We start from the raw sequence: 22,043 nt of genomic DNA on the forward strand, positions 1-22,043 counted from the left end.
TTTTTCATTGTTCTCTTTGAATTATGACCAGTAACGGATTAGTGAGAAAAGCAGTTCTGAATCTAGAGAATATGAATCAAAACAACGAACCTCAAGCTGCAGTTGTCCAAACTCAAGCTTCAGTCAACCAAGCTTTAGCAGCTGCCAACTTATATATATATATATATATAGTTGACATCTTCTTATATTAATGATTATCATTGTCCAAACATATTGAGCATTTGCTAAATTGTAATTAAACTGAAATTAGAGACATTTACACAAATGAGGAAAGAGAGAGAGAAACAATGAGTGAAATAATAATAATAATTGTTGCTAACAATAATAAAGTAACACAATGACATGCTTCGATGTAAATTAATATTAACTAGGTACTATTGATGTTATTTTCTGAATAATAATTCATAGTAATATAAAAAGATGAATCTTGTATATAATCTCAGATTGGGTTACAACTAGTTAGATATGCAGGCATTAGAGAAATATAAGTTTAGGGATATGTACATGAAGGGATTTAATGTCTATACTAGGAGCAAGCTCCTTTGAGCAATGTAATAACTTGTGCATAGATTCAGAGGGGAACATTAAATATACAATGTTACGTTGTCCTAAATAATAATAAATAATTAGATATGGTGGTCTATTCAGTGAGAGGGGCTAAGATAATCTAATGCAGAGACAAGCTGAAACAGATTATTTATGGCTGGTGAGGTGCCTTTGAAAATGTCATGTGTGAAACAATCCGTTAGAGAGTCTAAATGACATAGTTCTTTAAGGACATCTGATAGCAGATAGACAAGTTGACTGGTCTGAGTGAGTGGAATCCTGTCCCGAAGACAACAGCTAATATCTTAATATATTTTAAGCCATGGACTACTGACTATCTTAATACATTGAGTAGTGGACAACTGGGAGGAGAGAGAAATCCTTGTAAGAGAAATTCTTGTGAGATAAATTCTTACAATATCTCTCTTATCTTGTCTAATTATTTTCTGTTTAAACAAAGTAATCACTGGGCCTGAAGAAGATATACATCAGTAGATAAATTGAAATATTAAAACCTAAACGGATGTATTTAAAATAAAATTAAAAATTTCTAAAGTTACAAATAAAAAACTGTTTAGTAAATTTTCTTGCGGAATTAGAGAAGATTTTATTTAAAAAAAAGACAAAGACTGTGTTGCATAAACAGACACCAACTGCCAACTGAGACTTAAACAAAGTAAAGCCTCCTGTCCATGTCAGAGAAGCAGTGTCGCCATCTACTGTTTTATTTACAATAACATTTACAAATCAAATAATAATACCAATTTTCTACAACAAATTTTAGGTGTGTATTTTCTTCACATGCAGGTTTTAAATTCAGTTTATACTTAGTCATATGTCCTGAATAGTTATTTAACCAGTTATTAATTAATTTAAGTAAAGTTTTATTTATTTCTTCTATTGAATCATTTTATGAAAAATAATCGAAGGAATTTCCTCTCATGTGATAAAAACCTTTATCATGCCCTTCAATCTCATGTATTTGGTTGATTCATGAATTAAGTTTTTTATTTGTGGAAATTAATTTGGAAGCTATTTGATTGTAATTTTAGCTTTCTGATAGGACCTTGTCGCTTTTTATAGATAATATTTTATCTTTTACAAAATGCTGGACAGCATAAATAATAAATAAAATAAATAATGACATAGTGGCATGATTAACAGGTAATTGAACAACTTTTAAAACAAGATGTAATCAATGGTCTCCAATACAACGAATTGATGAAGAAGGAACCTATCACTGTAAGTGAAGATTTTCTTAGCATTCCAAAGAGAAATATTGCCTTAATAACATCAATTTTAACCTGGTAGTTAAATTAAAATATTTAATTTATCTCAAATTCACAATTAATCCATACTTTTAAGCTAATCAGCTTTCGATAGTTTCCTAGTTCATTTTCCTTGAATGTTCCCAACATCTAATAGATCATCAAATAGTACTTACATTACTACGTAGTAAGCATATAATACTAACAAATTAATGAATTTTTGCTTCCAGAAAACCAATTAATTCCATGTTTATTTTTGTTAGTACTATGAATATTGTTATATTTGTGCACCATAATTAAAATTTCCTACAGCATAAGAGCAATATATATTTAGTTTTGCTATAGAAACATTTCTCTTATACCTGCTTTTGAAATTCCATTTTAATTTCATGCACGTGAAATATATAATATATTTATATTATTTTATATAGTATAATATTATATAAATACAATATCTTTATATAATATTATATATTTATATAAATATAATATAACTAACTACCCCTAACCACTAAAACGCATGAAAGGGTAAGGGGTTCAGTGTTTTGTTAGGAAATTCTGTTTTTTGAACAAAAGTTATGCAAAGAGCTGATTTGTTCAAGATCACACTAATCACCAAGTTTTTCCCCAATTATGTATACCCACTTTTAGAGGCTGGGTGTGACTCAGGTTGGCTCCCAAGCCCACAGAGCTGACTCACCACTGCAGTGTGATAGTTTAATTATAATTAATTAATGATAGTAAACTACATCCAGATTCAAATCTGGGTCACAGGAGTTAGTAGAACGCCTTAGTGCAGTGCCTTACTCACTAAGCTACCCCACTCATTAATTTCTCATATAAAAATAAAGTAAAAATACTCTACAGAAAGTCTCAACAACCTTTTCATCTCATTCTTGTTGATGTTTAATTTTAACATAATACTCATGCACGAAACCTGTGGTGATTAATAATACAAAGGCACCACCATTATTCTTGCCAGAACAATATATTTCATTTTATTTTATTTTCGTTCTACCTTACCTGTCATAAAAATGTTCAGGTAGGATTACACTCAGCTTGCCAATAAATATCTTGAAAGTGTGCTAAAATTTCACAGACTTCTTCTCATCTATGAATATCAGCTGCTTCTTCGTAGTGGTACCAAGTTTGAAACAGTCATGTCCCACTGCCTTCCACTTGTATATAAAGGTTTTGCAGTATGGGTAGTTCTCTTATTTTATTATTTTTCTTGAGTTATGTGTTCTTCAGGGTCTCAAACAGTTACTATGTGCTTGAGAGCTTCCAGAATGCTGTGCAGTTTAGCCTGGAATACTGTATGACCCTTAAAGAAATAGCATGGACAATTCTGCTGATAATTGGGATTGCCCAGAGGAGAAGTGTTTTATAACCATATTATCTGTACTCAGGGAGTCTCTGGAAGTACTCAGTCCTGCTAAACCTTCTTTCTTATAACTGTACATTGTAGCATTTTACGGCAGGATAAGCTTAAACCTCCTGCTTAGAACTACTAAATAAGAAACCTTCCTACTAGGTTCTTCTGGTTCTGTGAGAGGTTTCAATTCCAAGCAGAGAACACATGTCTCAGAAGACCATACACTACTCCTTTAAAGCGGTCATCATAGCTGGGTATCTGCCCATTCAGTGATAGAGTAGCCCTATTTACCAAGTAGTTCAAATGGACAAATTATCTATCCCTGGATCTTTGAGGTAACAAGTGTGCCCTAGTTTCCCAGGAGGATATTTGAGTGATAGGATGAGTAAATGTTTTATTAAAAACAGTAAAAATTTACTAATTTTTGGCCTATGGAATGCTCTCTTCATGCTGTCTAAGGTTTTTATAGTAAGAGTGATGGACAAAATCCAAGAATACTAAAAAAAGACCCCTGATCTTGGAAAGAAAAGTAGTTTACCAACTGTTTGTAGGTGTAAAAGTTGGAGAAGAAGGGAGGCAATACACTTATGAGGAGTTATCAATGCCTTTTGGGAGGCTGATGTTGTCATAGTTGAGGAGTTTAAGGTATGCAGAATATCTCAGGGAATGGAAAAGAGCCAAAATTATTGCTAACATATGTAATTCATGGAATAGGCTGTTTTAGGCGAGAGTGTTAAGGCATCACCTTAACAACCTCGAAACTACAGCGGTGCTAGTTCCATTTCATGGTGACCCCTTGGTTTAAAAACTCGATCTTTCCATTCTGATTATGACCTGTAGGTTCATATAGATAAATAAAATATTTTTTCATTTACTTTTAAATAATAATAAAGGCTTACCAAACCAAAAGGTTTTACCAATTACTCTCTACATGAGAGTGTCCAGTGATGCCCATCCAAACCCAAATCTATCAGATCAGACTTGATACAATACTCCCACCTACGCTTAGGCAGTCTGGGAGGTGAATGTCCTCCCACGGTCTACCTCTCGGACACTCACCCATCGGTTTATTCACTTATTGGTTAATACTGAATTAACTATTAACTATTTACTCACTTATATATTAACTAACTAGTTAATAGTCACTTAATTAGAAAAAAACCACTTACCTTAATTAGAAAAAATATTCCTTTCGGAACCATGGTTCAAATACAATTTTAAATCCCTCAAGAAACGTATCTTACATTAAATGTCCATTTTATTCATAAAAATAATGGATCATTGCATTACTATTAATAAATATATCTGTGGCTTGGTTCTAATAGGGCCAATTTTTCAAATTTTGTGTTTTCAAACCAAGTTTACAATTCTGTAAATCTAATAACAAATTGAATTAGGTTATATTTTAGAAATTTAAAGGTTAATTTAGGTTATATTTTGAAGATTTACTAAATTGAAAACTTTTGGTATCAAAAAAACTGTTAGAACCAAGTCACAGAAAAATCCTTAATAACATTTAACTTCAATTACAATTTTTAATTTTATTTTATTAATTGAGGCTGATGAGGTGGTTGAAGAGAACCTTCTCACTTCCAAAAGGTTCTATTATTTGTGAATTATAGTTAAATGTAAGATATAGATTTTCCTTAATTAATGACATTGTCTCATCACCGCCTTCCTTGTTCACCTACTCAGTTCAAGATCAAGAGAATGGGATATTGGAGATAAAGTCTCTCCCCTTAAAATTGTTAAAGAAAGTGTCCTTGTTTGTGTAATTGAATCAAAGATTAGTTGACTTTATTTTATATTGTAATGAATTTAAAATAGTTTTCTAGGTTATAATAGTTTTTTCTAATTTTTTACTAAGCTGATCTTAGCACTGCCTGTAACAGAGGTTGAATAAAGATGAACATATAAATATTAATTTTTTTTTATCCCCTATACTCATTATAGGAGAATAGTCATTCTATTATTCAGAAACATGAGTGTGTTGTTTCATTAAACAGTAAAATAATAGGTTCCCTTCCATCTGATCAATCACCATCTGCCCTCCCTAGCTGAAACCCTCCTTTCAATGAGCATTCTTGGTTTTTATTTTACAAAAATCTCTTTTCTTATACAATAAAATAAAATAATAGACTTGAACAATAATTACAAAATGGTTCAAATAACCTTTTAATTTAGGTTACATAAAATGAACTAACATTGCATTTAATATTCACTAATGGTTTGAATAATCCTTCCTTAAAAATATAATCTTTTATTTTATTTATTTATTTTTTTTTTGTTTTTTAGACTAACACTAAACATCAAAACTTGAAGGAATTGCCCCAGTCCAAGGATGAAATTGAATTACTGAAAGGTACTGTTGCAAAAACATATTCTTTAAATTTTACTTATTTAGTCTTGGAGGAATTATCCCACTTCAAATTGTAAATAAGTTAAAATAGAAGAATTTATTTTTTTTATTTTATGGAAAGTTTTGACTAAAGAATTTTTTTTTTTTTTTTTATAATTTAGTTTATATCTGGTCCAGACTCTGCGAATTGTAACCTCACACTGCGCAAGCGCTAAAGGGGATAAAACGATTATGTTGATGATAATTTAGTTTATCAGAAAAATAATTGCAGTTTACAAATGGTGTAATTAGATTTGTTACTGCTCCTATAATAAATTATATAATAAAAAAAAATTTAGAAAAACACAAAGTGTTATCTCTGTACACAGGATTTTTTAAAAATATTTTTTTTTCCCTTTTGAAGTTATATCCAATATTAATAAATAAATTTCTATTTTTAAACTAATAATTGTAGTTTATAAGAATAACTAATTTACTTTGTGTTTTCTTTAAATAAATAAAATTTCATACGATAATATTTTGTCATTTGTTCCATGAAGAGCATCTGATCAAGGAAGAGAAAGTTGGAAGTGGGTTTATAGCTTGGCTTCAGAAAGTTCTTCTCGAAACGTGCTATGCCAAGTTGTTTCTTCATAAGAATAGGAATCATGCGCTTGAACCAGTGCCACACTATTCCACCAGTAAGTTGAAATAGTCCATATCATATTTTAAAAACTTTTAATGCCGAACAAGGAGAGTTTAAAATTATTTAAGTGGATACAAAAGAAAGTTTTATAATAATAGGATAATAAAGCACAATGCTTAATACAATGGAGCTTGAATAATGATATTACTTATTGCAAAAGTATTTATGGCACAGTATTTACTAAAAAAAATAATTTTATAGTTCTGAATGAGCCTGTTCCTGTTGTGGCCTGGTCCTGCGAACAGAAAGGACTTATGCAGTCGCAAGTATTCCTCCTCCTTCTTCACAAACTTGGTTTCCACCTTCCTGTTGATGCTGGAAAAGTGTTTGCCCGTATTCCTTCAAATTGGAGCCCACAAACTCTTTACAAATCTGCTGCTAGGCTTGGTCCAATCAGAAAAGGTAATTAAAAAAAATTGTAATTAAGTCCAAAAAAAGATTTTATTGTATCAAGACCAATTAGATTTTTTAATTAAATAAATTTCATTTAATCAGAACACTTAACAATTGTTTTCTCTTACTTGCTTATTATGTAAACAGTGAAACAATCCATATCATGTTGGGTGTATTGAATGAATTTACACAGGTTATATAGTTTTTTGCAATTTACTCCTTTTTCCATTTATTCATATTCAATTAGAATATAAACAATTCAGTGAACAGAAAAAAAAAACTCTTTATGTTTTCCTGACTTATGTACATCTAAAAAATTATCTTGAAGTATAAGATCATGCACAAATTAAGTGTGAATGATATAATTCTCAGAAAATAAAGTTTATTTTAATAGTAAAGCAAAAAAATTAAATATATATAAAAATAAAAAATATACTCAACTCAATTATTGAAAAAAAATCTTGAAAAGGTTTGGAATAATAAAATATGTATATATATATATAATAAACACTTTTTGTTTTAAAATAAGATTAGAAATTTTACTTTTAATTATTTTTACATTGTATAAAACTAATACACATCTTTCCTATTTGCTGTTTCATTATCATTATAGACAGCTTAATTCACTTTTCATCAGCAAAATTAAAATTTTATTTATATTACTTACATAATTAATTAATTTATAATGGAGTGATTTTATTTTAGATTGGAAAAAAATTGATATTTATTCATTGGATATTAACCATGATACATCGGATGACAATTTAAATATGAAGACTGAAAAGGAGTTATGAGTGAGTAGTTATGTTTTCTTAAATGCCAATTATAAAGAATAATCAATAAAATATACCTATTCAAGGTCTGTTAAATATTTATTTTCAATGTATCATTCATTTATTATATATTAATATTCTAATACATCACATTCATAATTTGAAATCAACCATTTTTAAATATATCACGTTTAAGTTAGAACTTTAGAAGTGAATGTTCACTTGTGTCAATCTTAGATTCAGATTTGATTCTTTCTGCTTTAAGCAGTCTTGTTACTCATATTCTTTTCCTTCCTACTTGGGATCGGATCCAATGTTTGTGTAGCCTTATGTGTTGATAGAAGATAACACAATACAGTTTTGGAATTGATCTGATTTTTATTAATTTCATGATGTAAATTTCAGGTGATTCAACCTCCTAAAAACAGGGAAAACTTCAAGATGAAAATCTATTCAATATTCCTGTCATAGGCTATTCATTAATTTTGGAAATAATAAGTTTATATGTTGTTTTTTTTGTGCATTGGATCTCAGTAGTTAGCATTTGTATTTATAAAAGTTTATTTTTTTGTACCTTATATATATAAAAGTTAGTTTAAGCAGGTTTAAAAATACTTCGTTCTTATCTGAAATCTACAGTATATTCATATATATTTTTGTCAAGTTAATATTTAAACAAAGTTGAGGCTGTGGTAGAGTTTAATTTGTTCTTACATTATGAATTAATCATAAGCATTGTTTTAAGGAAAATAGTTTCTCTATTAATTTATTTTTACAATTAGGAACACTTTTCAATAGTCATTGAATTAGTTTCAGATTATAGATTATTGTACAATCTTAGTGATAATGTAAAATAAATTAAGATTTGGAGAGATTATTTTTTTCTGGAAAAGTCAATGTGAAAAATTAGAATTAAAAAAAGAGTTTTGGAAAAAAAAAATTGCTTGAAAATAAATTTTTATTAACATGAATAGTGTTGTAGTAAGACCCAAAAAAGTTATAAATTAATATAAATGTAAATATGTTATTGATAATTAGTATTATTTAGTAATTAGTTTTATGCTCATTATATTTATTTAATTATAAATGTTTGAAAATGGTTAGAAAATTGGTACCAATGAATTAAATAAAGTTATATTTATCTGCTTAAATAAAAAAAAAACAAAAAAACTACTGTTATTATCCTCAAATAAATATAAATATAAACATGATTAATTTGATATAAATTATACATTTAACAAGCTATTTTCCTGGTCAACTTCCCATCCTTGTGGAGGTTAATAATCTGTTGAGGCTCTTCTATAGTTGACTGGGCCCTCATTATGAAATTATCAACTTAAACACAATGAAATATGAATCATAACTAAATAGATTATTTCTTCTGACTATGCAAGTATAAATGGTAGAGAGTAAAAGGTTCCAAAGGCGATATACCTTAAATCATCCTATTCCTTATCATCCCCCTAGGGGATTAGTCTTGATTTTAAAAAAAATGTCATTCATGGACATCTATAAATAGCTGTAATTTGAGAAAAGAAATAATATAATTAAAAATTCCATTTTGTTAAATATTATTGAGTAACATTAACTTCAGGAGGAATATATGACAATTTTTTTAAATTAAGCCAAACTCCTTTAATGTGACAAGAAATATAGGATGATTTAAGGTAATTACTTGAAATGACATTAATATTTCGCTTTTCCCATTTCATATAATAATTGTTATACAGTGTGTGATATAGTCATAAATTATGTAAATGTGGAAGTGAATGTCAAAATCTAATTTTTCTGATATGATTATAGATTGGATCTGATGACTGACAAGTGTCCAAAATGTTGCCAATGGTTATAAAGAAATAAAAAGTAATTGAAGGTTTTTACTAAAATAAAATAATACAAAATTTGAACCCAGTCACTAGTTAAATTTTATAATTTCATTTATTTTTGTTGTTCTTCAATCTTTATTTATCTTGTTATTTACAATAATAGAATTTTTATAAGTTAATAAAAATAAATAGTGTTCTAGTTTATTTCAATAATTAGGGGAATATAAATAATGTTGAGACATTTTTTCTTGTGTGTATCAATTTCACTTTGAGCTACTCCAAGTAAATGAATGGAAAAATTTAAACAATTTATTAAAATGACACAAAATACAAAAAAGAGTTTTGACTTTAAGAACTACCAGGAGCGCTAAATATGGCCAGGATTCTTCACTAGTACTATTAATTTTAACTGGTGCTTTTTTTTTTTTTTTTATTAATTCAATTTTTTCTAAGTTAAAACTTTTTTTGGGGGTATTTAATAAGGTGCTTCTTTTTTACTTTCACTTACATTACCTCATAGTGGAATTGATTGAATTGAGTTATTTACTATTTACTCAAACATAGCTCTAATGATTTTGATTAAAATTGGCATTACAATGGTGGTATTTAGTATCAGTTACATTTTATCCTCATTTAAGTGGTTTAATGTACAATATTCAAAAAAGCTTCCTTTCAACAATTTTTAATTTTGTTTCGTAGAAATAATTAATCATTTCTCATTGTTAGCAGGAGTTAACAGTGGATGAATATAGAATATGAAAAACTAAAGAATAAAAAATGTTCCTATGGTTATTATAATAGACACATTTTACAACCACTTACCTATCAGTGGTTCCCAACCAATAGAAGTCTGTGGACCACTAATCCATAATACATAAATAGTGTTGAAAGAAGTGTATAGTCTAAGTATTGTAAGAAGATAAAGGCTGTATGAGAAGAGTAATATTGAAATTATTAATATAAAAACTTTTCTCATACAGCCTTTATATTATAATACTTAGACTATACACGTCTTTCAAAACTATTTATCTATAATGTCAGTTATTTTCTTATCATTCTGTAATTATTATGGTTGTTAACTTTTTTTTTGTTCTTAACCTTGATGAAGGCTTGAAAGTCTGGCTGAAACATTGGCACTAATAAGTTTTTACTTATTCTGTTCTTCACTAACCGCACCCCCAACCATCTTCTCCTCATTTATATATTAAGATTAAGATAAGAGGTTAAACCGAGTTTCAGAGTATTTTCAGTAGCAAAGGATGAGATATAACTCTTCAAAAAAAGAGATTTTTTTATTAAATAAATATGGGTGAAATGTTTAAACTTATAAGACTACATAAAAAAAAAGAAGAAATAAATGCAACACTTAACAAAAGAATTTCTCCTAATTATTAATTTTCAATGAATGATGATACAAAAAAACTAGTCAAATATAAGATGACCAAGAGGCATATAATTTATATGCTCAGATAAAGTTTCTGTTATAGTTAAAAAAAAAAAAAAAATCATAATGCAAAAATGAATCTAGGAAATTTTAATATTTGAATATTAATATAACTTCATAAACATGTACTGTTTGTTAACATGACAAATTCAGTAAATGAAATGTATACAATTTATTTATATATTTCATTTTAGGATTCATTAACTTTACACAAGGAGAAATAATTAGTTTTTTAACAATGAATAGCTCCTAATTTAAATTTCAAAGTTTTCTAAAAATGATGCAGAGATAGAACCAAAAAGAAAAATAATAAAAAATAGTTCATAGAAACTGTAAAAGGATTATAGTTTCAAAACATTTGATAATTTTGATAAAAATAGCCCTGTAACATACACAGTCACTATCAGGTATGAATATTCAATGTTGGAATAAGGAGGAAAAAAACTACTATAAAAGGTAAATATGTCTATTTACTTATGCAATTAAAATTAAGTAAACAGTTCAAAATTTTATAAAACAAAACTAGGCATTTCCACCCGAATACATAAGTACATCTTTTGATATATTTAATATTATATACACAGGTGAAATGTATTTACTTATATAACTACATAATTCAAAAAAATAAAATAAGCATTCAACGGTCCCAGCACTAATTACAAATACAATAAAACTACAAACATGAATGAACATCAAAATCAGAAATGGAACTAATTCGGGTTCCCTTTCATTTATCACAAGCATAACATCAAGCTTGAATATACTAATAATTTGTCTTCTCTACTTCATAATAATTAAAATAAGTAAATTAAATCAAGTTGATAAGACTCTTTATGATAATTTAAATAAATATGACCAATACAAATAAACAAATTGTAACCTCACTATTTTATTATTGTCACAAATTTAGCTACATCTTAACATATTTGTAAATAAAATTATCAAAACGATGGCATTAGCTACTTAAACAATTCAACAATCCATTTGAAAAACTAACACAATCTAAATTACATTGTATAAAATATAACTAATATTAACAAGATATATTGTACAGTACAATAAAAATGAGCATTAAAAAGAAAAAAAAATACATATAAATCACAATGATTTTATAGGAAGAAGAGAACACTAAATGTATTTTTTAATGTAATTCTAATGAAAAATTAAATTAACAATAAAATCGCAATTCATTTTTGATATGTGATATGATAATATTTTATTTGAAATAGTTGTAAAACTACAGAAGAAATTAAAAATAAAATAATTGGGCAAAGTTTGCCTTAATAAATCACATGTTACACAATGTCTTTGCTTTCATGAGGGAATAGAATGTTTTATTGTCATAAAAAATTATATATTAAATAACATTATTATGTGCATTAACTACTCCATAAAAACATCAACACTCCATTCTACGGAAGCCAATGAGTTAACTATGTCAGCTTTGACTAGTGATTTATTGGTAATCAAACACACATTGGTTCGTAATAGAATTTTTTTTTCCCCATTTTTTCTTATTTTTATTTTACTATTTATAAACAACCTTTCATATTCCAAACATCCACAAATATATTCACATTTAAAATTATCATATTTAAAAATATTTTCTTAAGTGTATTTTTTAAAATGTATTTTTGATTTTTTTTTTTTTTTTTTTTTTTTATAAGTTTATTAATGAACAATATACACGTAATATAGATTCTATTTTCAAAATAATTTAAATCTCTCATGCACTCTGATAATGTGAAAAGCATTTGAAGCCCAACAAAAGAGACTGAACGTCCTTCGTAATAAAAGTGATGAAAATTTAGAAAAAAAAGTCTCTTATTTGGGCTACAGAAAGGCACAACGGGGTTCGTAGGAGATTCTCCGCTCTCCCCACCCAATATTTTTCACAATTGTTATGTTAATACTGACAAACAACTACTAACATTTGGGACTCACTTTAACTTAACATCAACTTTGGTACACTATTATATTGATAGAGATTTCTTCATATGATTAAAAAGTAATTTTTCTTATTTAATGAAAAATAATCCTACATTTGGACATTAAAAGCATTTTAGTTATGAAAATTAAATTTAAATAAAATATTCTAACAATTTTTCTAGTAGTGGAAGAATAAACAAATATTTTCTGTTTTAAAACAATTTAAAGATTTATAATAGGATTTAACAATTTTAATAAATCATACTCACAGTAAATGAAAATTGTAAAATCCCCACACTTTTTCAATATTAGAGGAAATCTTAACCATTATAACAGCACATCAAGCTATTAAAACTATTTTTATTTTAAAAACAATATTATACATTAAAAAGATACATTCTAAGATAATAGTGTCTTTTCCTTGACTATAACGGGTCAAGTAAAATGGTAAAAGAATTGCCATTGAATGACTTGGACCTAGGTATAATGAACTAAGCTCTGGTGAAGGAAGTATCCTTCTCAATCCTAAAATAGCGGTGAGGTTTCCTTAAAGCTATGTACATAGCTCGTAACACCGATAAGAAACATTTACATCGCCATTTTTTTCTTCTTTTTTTTTTTTAATTATTTACTTAGATTTCAATTCATAATATTATAAAATACAGCATGCAAAACCAAAATTAATTTGGTGTCAATGATATGTCTCTTCCCTTACCATGTTTCAAAGGAAAAAAAATCTTTCAAGGATATAAAAGTTTTTTACCCCCATAATATACACTTAATGTTTTAAATGCGATAAATTAAAAAAGATGTAATATTCATACCAATGATATTTCATTATTTGAACTCTTATCATTATTATTTTTTTTAAATAATTTATTTGAAAATGGGTATTCACAACTGAAATATAATTTATTATTGCTTTTTAGTCTAAACTGAGAATTATAAGATTTAATAAATAACTTGGAATTGAGTATTACTTTTGTTTAATATGCAGAATTAAAATAAAATACAAGCAAAATACTATTGACAACTTTATCATGACTAGAGGATTGATTAAGCATTTTCACCTTGACGAGACAATACAAATTCACCGCCCTTACTTAAAAACTAAAACAAATTACAATAGTTTTAACTTATAGTTACACAATAACCAACTTGATTCGAACTATCACTAACCAAGAAGAGAACCCAGGCCTAGCAAATCTACTAACAAAGCACTAACAAGAACTTTATAGTTAGTTCTTGGGAAATAAAGGAAACAACTATTCAATTTATATAAATAAAAATATGTATACGTATTTATATATAATATGAAACATATAGAAGCTTAGCTGTCCATGTAGGCTCACTTACGTATATATACACTGATTAGTAAGCAAAATGTGGAATAAACGTATATAATTAATAAAATAACATTAAATAGCCAATATTTGTATACAAGCAGCAAATTTAAATTGATTGTCTTTATTATTTACCTTCAAAGGTTTTCAAATGACTTTAGATGTTTTAATTTCAATGAAAAATCATGAATCGAGCCTCAATGGACAGTTAATATTTCTAAGCAGAAAATATTAACATGGAAAAACAATTATTTGCTTTTCCAATTTCCTGTGTCATTTGAACTGAATTGACTACTTGAAGGCCACAACACTTGGTTACGAAACCAAGTAAAGCTCTGACTTGAAAGGAAGAGAGTTAATGTTCAGTGAGATCGGGACCTGGTTCTCGGGTGTTGCATCAACACTCCTTTTTCTCTCTTCAGTCTTCTGGATCTACCCAATCAACACGTGCCCAATCTGGTAATTCGGTCTGGTAAAACCAACCTGGGCCCTATAAAAAAAAAAAATAAATAAAAATATGAAACAATATTAAACAGAATAATTACATGCCAGTTATATTCATATTATTAGCAAACATTTTTTATTTATTTGGCTTATTTTTTTTGTAATGTTAGCAGACTTTATCTGACCCACTTACAAGAAGTTAATTAGTTCTTGAAATAATTGAGGAGCCAAGGTATTTAAAATTGATTTAAGTTAATATTTTCTCTTTTATGTTGACAGGATCTTTTAAATAGATAATAAAAATATTGTAACAATAATTTTAAAATTATAATTTTTTTAAAATCGTGTAGCTATAGTTGAGAATAAATTAATATAAGGGGAAGTTGGTTGGGGAGGAGTGGTCAGTGGAGAATAAGTTTTATATCAATTATTTAAAAGAAAAATTCAACCCATTTTTACTTCTTAAATCTCTATTACAATTGACACTTCAAACTAAACTAGCTCCTCAAATTTTTCATCATCCTACCTTACATACTTTTCTTCTGCATAACTTAATGATTTTATATGTTAGGAAATAATAAGTTTTATTTATTTAAAATAATTTATCTACTACTTCTTCAAAAATTTAAGCTATTTAACCTTACAATTTTTAGAAATAATAATACTCAGCTAAACATACAAATCATTTATGTTCAGCGATTGGTATTGAAATAATACATATTTTCATCTTTAAAAAATCATTATAAATTCATGTGTATTTAATTTTAGGGAATTTTATAAAGTACCGGAATTTTGAAATTTTGGAGTAAGGTTCTATTTCTAATGTTCTCTAGAAGGCAATTGAACAACTAAGCTAAGGAGGTAACATCTTATCTGACCTGGTACTTCCAAGCATGTAGGTACATAATCAAGTCCTTTGGCTTCGGGTCCCTGTACCGGACCTTGCATTCATAGCAATGTGGGTCAGTAGTCATCTTCTCAGGTTGGAAGGCGAGGTCAGGGGCATCGTGCCCTGTCTGAGTGGCTACTGTCACTTTGCCTTCTGCTGCTTTGTCTGGAATTGCAGAAACCGCTGATATAACTTTCTCAGTGTTGTCCGGGATGGGGAGTTTATCTTCTCTGGTTGGCAATGATTCACAGGGTGATGCTTCTCTACTGCCTCCTGAAATAAAATCAATAATGTATTTCCTTTCAATTTTAAAATATATTCTAAAACAATGCCTTTTTAGTGTCAAATCGGCCATCTGTAGCTCAGGTGGTTAGGGACAGGGCTATCAATCTGAGATCTGCGGGCGGCGTCAGTTCGAATCCAGCCTGGGGTGACTTTTTCCATCAAGTGGCGGTCCCACAAAATGAAAAACTTGACCCCCCACTATGGTTAGAATAGGTTGGTTACCTGTAGTTAACCCCTCCGCATGTCAGAAATAACCAGAAATGGGGTAATAAGAAAAAAAAAGTGTCAAATTGGGGTCTAGATCCACGAATTATGGCTGTTATATTATATTTCTCTAAATGAGACTATCGATGGAAAAAATCTCCAGACGGCCATTTGACATCCTAGAGAACAAGGTGATTCCTGATTAAGGTACACAGACTTGAGTCATCAGTCATATGCCCAGTCAGTGTGAGACGCCACCAGTTGGGTTTTGTCCTCACAAACCCAGTTGAAGGGAGGGTTGGCGAACCCTGATCTTCTGGTATGAATGGTCATCATTTTCAGGTGGTCAGCCATTCAAATTCTAATCATACTCGACATTGCTTAACTTTTATTATATATCTGACAAGCGCCTTAGCCCATACAGCTACCCTGACCCTTATTTACTTATGTTAACAATAATTTATAAAGATCTTAATGAACAAATGCCAATAAATATATATTTTAATTTTTTTTACAACTGTAGTGTATATATTAGCTGCCATAAAAACGAAATAAAATCTAATATTAAACTGTGAAAAATAAGCCAGTTAGAACTAAAACTTGGCCAATAAAGTTGAGCAATTTTTTCTAAAAGGTTTATCTAGATATTTACATATTTATCAGATTAAATGTGTCCTATGTTTTGGCTCTTGAAAAAGCGACTTACCTTTTTCTTCATCATCCATATTGAGCAAAGGCTTAAAAAGATCAGAATCGCCGTCAATGCCAAGCCAGTTCTCAGCGTTATGGATACGGATGAGGTCTCTGATGAGCTCCTCGTCTGTCTTTCCGATATTTCCTCCTTTACCTCTTTCAGGTCCAAATACTTCGTGGTTGTACAAAGGATCATTGACAACTGGGTAACCTTTAGAAAGAAATATTCATATATAATTACATTTATTATGTCTTAAAATAATAGGAAAATGAAAAAAATGTCTCAAGTATACCAAGAATCTATCCAAAAAAATGAACCTATGATGGATTATGATGACTATTGGGGAATTTTATTCTTTTCAATTGTTATAAAATTCACTATTTCAAGATGGATGAACCACTAAACATATCAAGAAAATTAGCAGGGAGTATAAATGTGGATTAGTGAGAATATAAAGATGTTTTTCATTCACTGGTTGTAAAACTATTTCAAATGGACATATGATTTTTTTGGAATAAGGAGTTTTACAAATAATATGAAGACGTAGGAGTTACTGAAAAAATCAATACATCAAAAAAACAAAAAAAAAACTGAAAGGTAATTTTAATTCTAATATGTGAGCATTTTATTACCATGAGTTAAATTATAGGTTTGGCTCCACCAATTCAATATTTCTTGAGAAAATTCTAGCCCTATTAAATTAGATACTTCAACAACAATAAGTTGGCAAAGTATTCAGAACAATATTTGGATTGTGGAAAGATAAGTAGACTATGGAATTTAAATAACTTTACAGGGTTCACAGCAAAGCCTTATTATTTTCATTATACTGGAATCATCTTAATCCAAACCAACAATAAATTTATTTTTAATTTTTTTTTTTTTTATTAAAGTGAAGATTTGATTTGAAGTACATGCATTAAAGAAAAAAAAAGTATTTTAAACACCTCATGTTCTGTTGAGCTAAAAAGAATCTAGTTAAAAATACTTGGATGTGGTCAGAGGCCTTGAAAAAGATACAATGAGTTTTTTTCTATCAACCTATGGCTGAACCTCTTCAGTGTTACCGAAATTGTAAAATCTTCAATAATTAACCCTTTAGTGCTTAATGATGATAAATTATTGCTCATAGTAATTGAAGTGGACAACAAGGGTTAACAAATAATTATTGATAATTTAAGAATTTTGTTAGTTCTGAAGTGTAGGCAAATAGCACAAAACCGCATTATCGCAAAAATATCACTCAATCACTGTAAGACTTAACCCGACAAAATTTACAAAAAAACATAAGAAAAATCAGTTTAAAAGAAGAATTATTTACCAAGGTACTGAAGATGAACTCGGATTTGATGCATTCGACCTGAATGAGGCTGGCATAATACCACACTTGTTTTGGTCACAGGGTTGTAACCAATTTTCGTGAATGTAGTTGTACATTCTTTTCCTTTTGAACTTACTTTACATACACCAATTTTGTAGCTTACAACTTCAATAGGTTCAGAGCACTCCACAACTTCACTGATAACCAAAACAAAAAAAATAAAACAATAAATTACTATCTCAAAAATTATAAAAAAAAAAAAAAAAAATGAAATAAGATACAAAATATATTTGCATAAGAGATTGAATAGAAATATTTGCAAACTTTAACAGAAGCCATTTATTGAAATCAAATCTCTAAGAAAGAGATGATAGCAATCGAATTGGTTACTGTCATAAAGCTAGTCCAAAAATTAATTTTGTCGATCTAGCTTTGTTCCTCTAGCTCTAACTCTGGTTCAGGTAGCAAGGATAAGTAAACCCCATGTGAGGCCTAACCCGTCCTCAACAAAGTATAAGTATATATCTAATAATAGTAACCATTAGAAAAATATTTGTAATTTGAAATAAAAATACATAAAGTGAATTGAGAATTTGCTTTACAATTCCTACATCTATGTCTTCTTCCTTAACCATCTCTGAAGATATACATATTTAATTCTGTATTCATCTCTGAAGATATACATATTTAATTCTGTATTCACCTCTGAAGATATACAATCTTCAAGATTTCTACATGAGCCTAGGTTAGGTTCAATTATTCTTTCTTTCCACCAATTTATTCAACACACCATTTTCCATCTTTTATGAACCAAAATAGACTATACCTTCATAGGCACTACAACTTTCAATCCATAAATAATCATTATAATTCATTCAATTTATTTCATTCTTTTTATTTCATCCTATCTTTAATTTTTTCTATAGTATTTCAATTTCTTATTCTTAATTCAACTCTTAAAACCAAAATCACCTTAAATATTACAAAGTCATATTTTCAGGTTCTCCTGTTTAATTGAAGGTTTTGACAACTGTGCAGAAATTGTTTAATAAGAAGGCAAAAAAAACAAAACACCGAGAGTATCACAAGGCCACTTATTCAATAATTAGTAAGATTATAAAAGTAGTAAATTTCTTAAATGGTTCAATCTGCAATAGTAAGCAAACCGAGCTAAATAAAGAACATGTTTCATACAGCCTTTCGAGGATAACAGAGTAAATAAATAGTTTAAAGAAGGAAGTAACCTAAGGAGTATAAGAGTAAAATAAATGTGGTAAGGAATGAGCAAACTGCTGTAATTCCCAATAATTTTTAGTTTCTACAAAGAAAAGTTCTAAGGTGAAATGTATAATAAAACAATGGCAAGGAAAAAAGAGATAATTTTACCTAGGGAATTCTCCATCAACTCTACAGACATATTCCTTCTGCACTAGCCTGTTCCTAATCTGGTGTTCCATCTGCCTTGCCTTCTTTGGGGTCCTGCCGAACAGGAGCAGGCCGCTTGTCAATCTGTCCAGCCTATGAATAGTCCTCAGGTTCTTTAACTGGTATTCTTTAGCGAGAATGAAGACGACCGTGTTGTGTCGGTACCTTCCGCATGGATGTACCTAAATATACCAGTTTCATTATTTGTAGAAAAAAATTTTAATATGGAAATTTAATTTTTCGTAAAACCAAAAACCTGTACCAGTAAAACTAAAAAAAAAAAAAAAAAAACAACATATAACTTTACATAATTTGAACATTCCAGTAAAAACTATGAACTAACAAACAGAACATAAATTTGAATTTAAAAAGCCACATAAACCTAAAGCCCTTAAATTGCATTACTTTTTAAAATAAAAAATAATCATTTAACAGTAAAAAAAAGCAATTCAGTAGAAGTTATAAGATTAGTTTATACAAATAAAGCAAAAAAAAAAAAAATGAAATTCTAGACAATTGTAGTGAAAAATATTGCGGAGTGGTTCATACAAGTAAGACCACATGACAATGGCATGGGCACTATTTCTAACCTTCCATTTAGAATGCATGCTCCTAACATTCTCTTGATTTAACACTCTGTTGGCCATGCTAGATCTCAGAGATCCATCTTATAACATACTTGAACCTGCTTATTTAAAGTTTTTTTATAACATATATTTATTACTAACAATGATCGGATTATTACTAAAGTTTAATAATTTAGTTTATTTTTGTTTATTGATATTGATTTTTGTTAGTGCCTTTGATTATTGAGTCAAAAATTGTCATACTATTTAATTTTTAAATTGACTTACTATGATTAACAAAGGCTGTTCCTAATTAATAATAATAATAATAATAATAATAATAATAATAATAATAATGGTAATCAAGTTAATAAACCCAATTATACAAGATCAATCTTAATGCAATCCTCCCATCTATGAGACATCTACCTTTCTGTTCTGTATTTATTAAAACTGTAGGGATCCATCCGTTACTAAGCCCAAGAACCTTACATACTCATCTTATTCAACGTAATGCTATAACCTGAATTATCTTTACCAGGTACAGTTCCCTCAATACGACATTGTGTAGGCTTCAAATTCTATGGTCAACTCATCCTTTTCAGGGTCGGGATATTTTAGGTAATATTTAATTTTCGAAAACCTCAAAGCATTGTTCATCCCTCAGTGATATTCATTTAAAAAATTACCTTTTATCCTACCTGAAAGTTTTAATAATAATTTGAAAAACATTATTTGTATTTTATTTGACCCAAAGATTAATAAAAAAAAATGGCTAGTCTTTTCATAAATATAAAAATTTGGAAAACGGATCTCATAGATTCTAGCATGACCATCCATGAAATTTCTAGTGGTGTCTCTGACCGTGTGTTTCTTAAATATTTTTTATTCAATATATTGTCATTACAATAAAAATTCTAATTCACTGGTTAAATTCAGTGTTCTTACAACTGAGCTTACTGTTGAAAGTAGCAACAGTATACAAATAAGTATTGTGAGATTTGTTCATTTTTACAACCCTTATCTAGTTTATAATCAATTGATGGAAGTTGCTTGTATTTACATAATTTTGTATAATACAACTTTTACTAACAAATTTTACCATCAAATTATTGAAAAATTAATATTTGATTTAGCTAAATATATTTGATATTGCTTATACATGAATATGTGAACTAATATTAAAAATATACGATTTCTTCTTTTTCAGACATGAGGAAAGGGAGCACGCCTGCAATTTAATACCAGATTAGAGAGAGTCTATGGCATAAAAATTGAAGTAATGAATGAAAAAATAATGCAATGGGCAAATAAATGTATTAATAGATCTAGGGACATAGAAAAAACAAAAATCATAATCAAAGTAATAACAATGAAAAGTGTTGAAACAAGAAGTATAAATTTTAAAAAAATATGACCTTATACTAGTAAAAGATATTATATACATAAAAGGTGAAAACAGAGAAATCAGTGATATTTGATAAATAACTAAACAAGTATAGAATTGATATATATTTTTTTAAACCCCAAAACATTAATTCATTAAAATTTATCATAGTCAGCTTAGATGAGAATATTGTTCACTGATCACGATTCAAGCATATGGATTCTTATTAAAATTGTACTATCCCATTAAATTCAAGCAAAAGAGAAATTTTCTGTTCCAAAAGATTTTACTTTATCATCAAAGTTTAATAAAATCACAGAAATGAGTGACTAGGAAGTCTGATCAGTGATTCCTCTGTACCGGATGCATACGGTGTTAGGATGCGTTTCATGCAGGTTAAACATGCAATTGTTTAGAGCAAGTTATATAGTTAGAAAGGAATGAAATGCATCTCCTTACCTCTTCTTCATCCCTTTCAAGCAAATCAGATCACTACAATAATTAGACGTACAATGTACTAGAAACCTACACATTTCAATAGCATAAACATAAATTACTGAAGCTTTCTTGAAAATAATTAATGTTAAAAAAATACTTTGTTATGATTTAATTAAAAAAAAGCTCTGGATGATATCATTAATTCACATAAAAGACTAATTTGATTTGGATCAACCGATTATAGACAGAATTTGAAAAAATGGTGGTCATTAAGTGAAATATAAGCTACCCACAAATTGATGTTAATAATACTATAAATATTATAAAAGCATAACTAAACTATAACTTATAGCGAGTTTGTTTTCTATTTTAGGTTGCCAAGCTTATAAACCATTAGTGAAATTCAGATAAATAAAATATGTACTTCCAGGAGAGGAAACAACAATCTT

At 28.4% G+C, this 22,043-nt stretch overlaps 2 protein-coding genes and 1 long non-coding RNA gene across 6 annotated transcripts in view; 1 reads left to right on the forward strand and 2 right to left on the reverse strand.

The window, feature by feature from the left end:
* The window catches only part of LOC136795675 (uncharacterized), a 16,308-nt gene extending 11,718 nt beyond the window's left edge, over positions 1–4,590 (reverse strand). For both annotated transcript variants that reach the window (XR_010843303.1, XR_010843304.1), the window contains exon 1: positions 4,359–4,590. This is a non-coding gene — a long non-coding RNA (uncharacterized lncRNA). The remainder of the gene's footprint in view (positions 1–4,358) is intronic.
* Positions 1–8,291, forward strand: part of tim (timeless) — a 74,101-nt gene extending 65,810 nt beyond the window's left edge. Inside the window, exons 18-23 of one of the 2 annotated variants that reach the window (XM_014422710.3) lie at positions 1,711–1,788; positions 5,485–5,551; positions 6,088–6,228; positions 6,435–6,635; positions 7,332–7,420; positions 7,805–8,291. In XM_014422710.3, coding sequence (XP_014278196.1) covers positions 1,711–1,788; positions 5,485–5,551; positions 6,088–6,228; positions 6,435–6,635; positions 7,332–7,420 — 576 coding nt within the window. In that variant the 3' untranslated portion in view covers positions 7,805–8,291. The remainder of the gene's footprint in view (positions 1–1,710; positions 1,789–5,484; positions 5,552–6,087; positions 6,229–6,434; positions 6,636–7,331; positions 7,421–7,804) is intronic. The other variant, XM_067047014.1, reaches the window with a different exon arrangement.
* A 2,830-nt stretch (positions 8,292–11,121) lies between these two features.
* LOC106682067 (pseudouridylate synthase RPUSD2) overlaps positions 11,122–22,043 on the reverse strand; it is a 684,854-nt gene continuing 673,932 nt past the window's right edge. For both annotated transcript variants that reach the window (XM_067047017.1, XM_067047016.1), the window contains exons 7-11: positions 19,165–19,385; positions 17,779–17,975; positions 16,470–16,667; positions 15,264–15,547; positions 11,122–14,431 (exon numbers count right to left, since the gene is read on the reverse strand). In XM_067047017.1, the coding sequence (XP_066903118.1) occupies positions 14,360–14,431; positions 15,264–15,547; positions 16,470–16,667; positions 17,779–17,975; positions 19,165–19,385 (972 nt within the window). In that variant the 3' untranslated portion in view covers positions 11,122–14,359. The remainder of the gene's footprint in view (positions 14,432–15,263; positions 15,548–16,469; positions 16,668–17,778; positions 17,976–19,164; positions 19,386–22,043) is intronic.

This window comes from Halyomorpha halys, unplaced genomic scaffold (genome assembly GCF_000696795.3).
Source record: "Halyomorpha halys isolate HHAL.00 unplaced genomic scaffold, Hhal_1.1 Scaffold387.1, whole genome shotgun sequence".
Taxonomy (NCBI): Eukaryota; Metazoa; Arthropoda; class Insecta; order Hemiptera; family Pentatomidae; genus Halyomorpha; species Halyomorpha halys.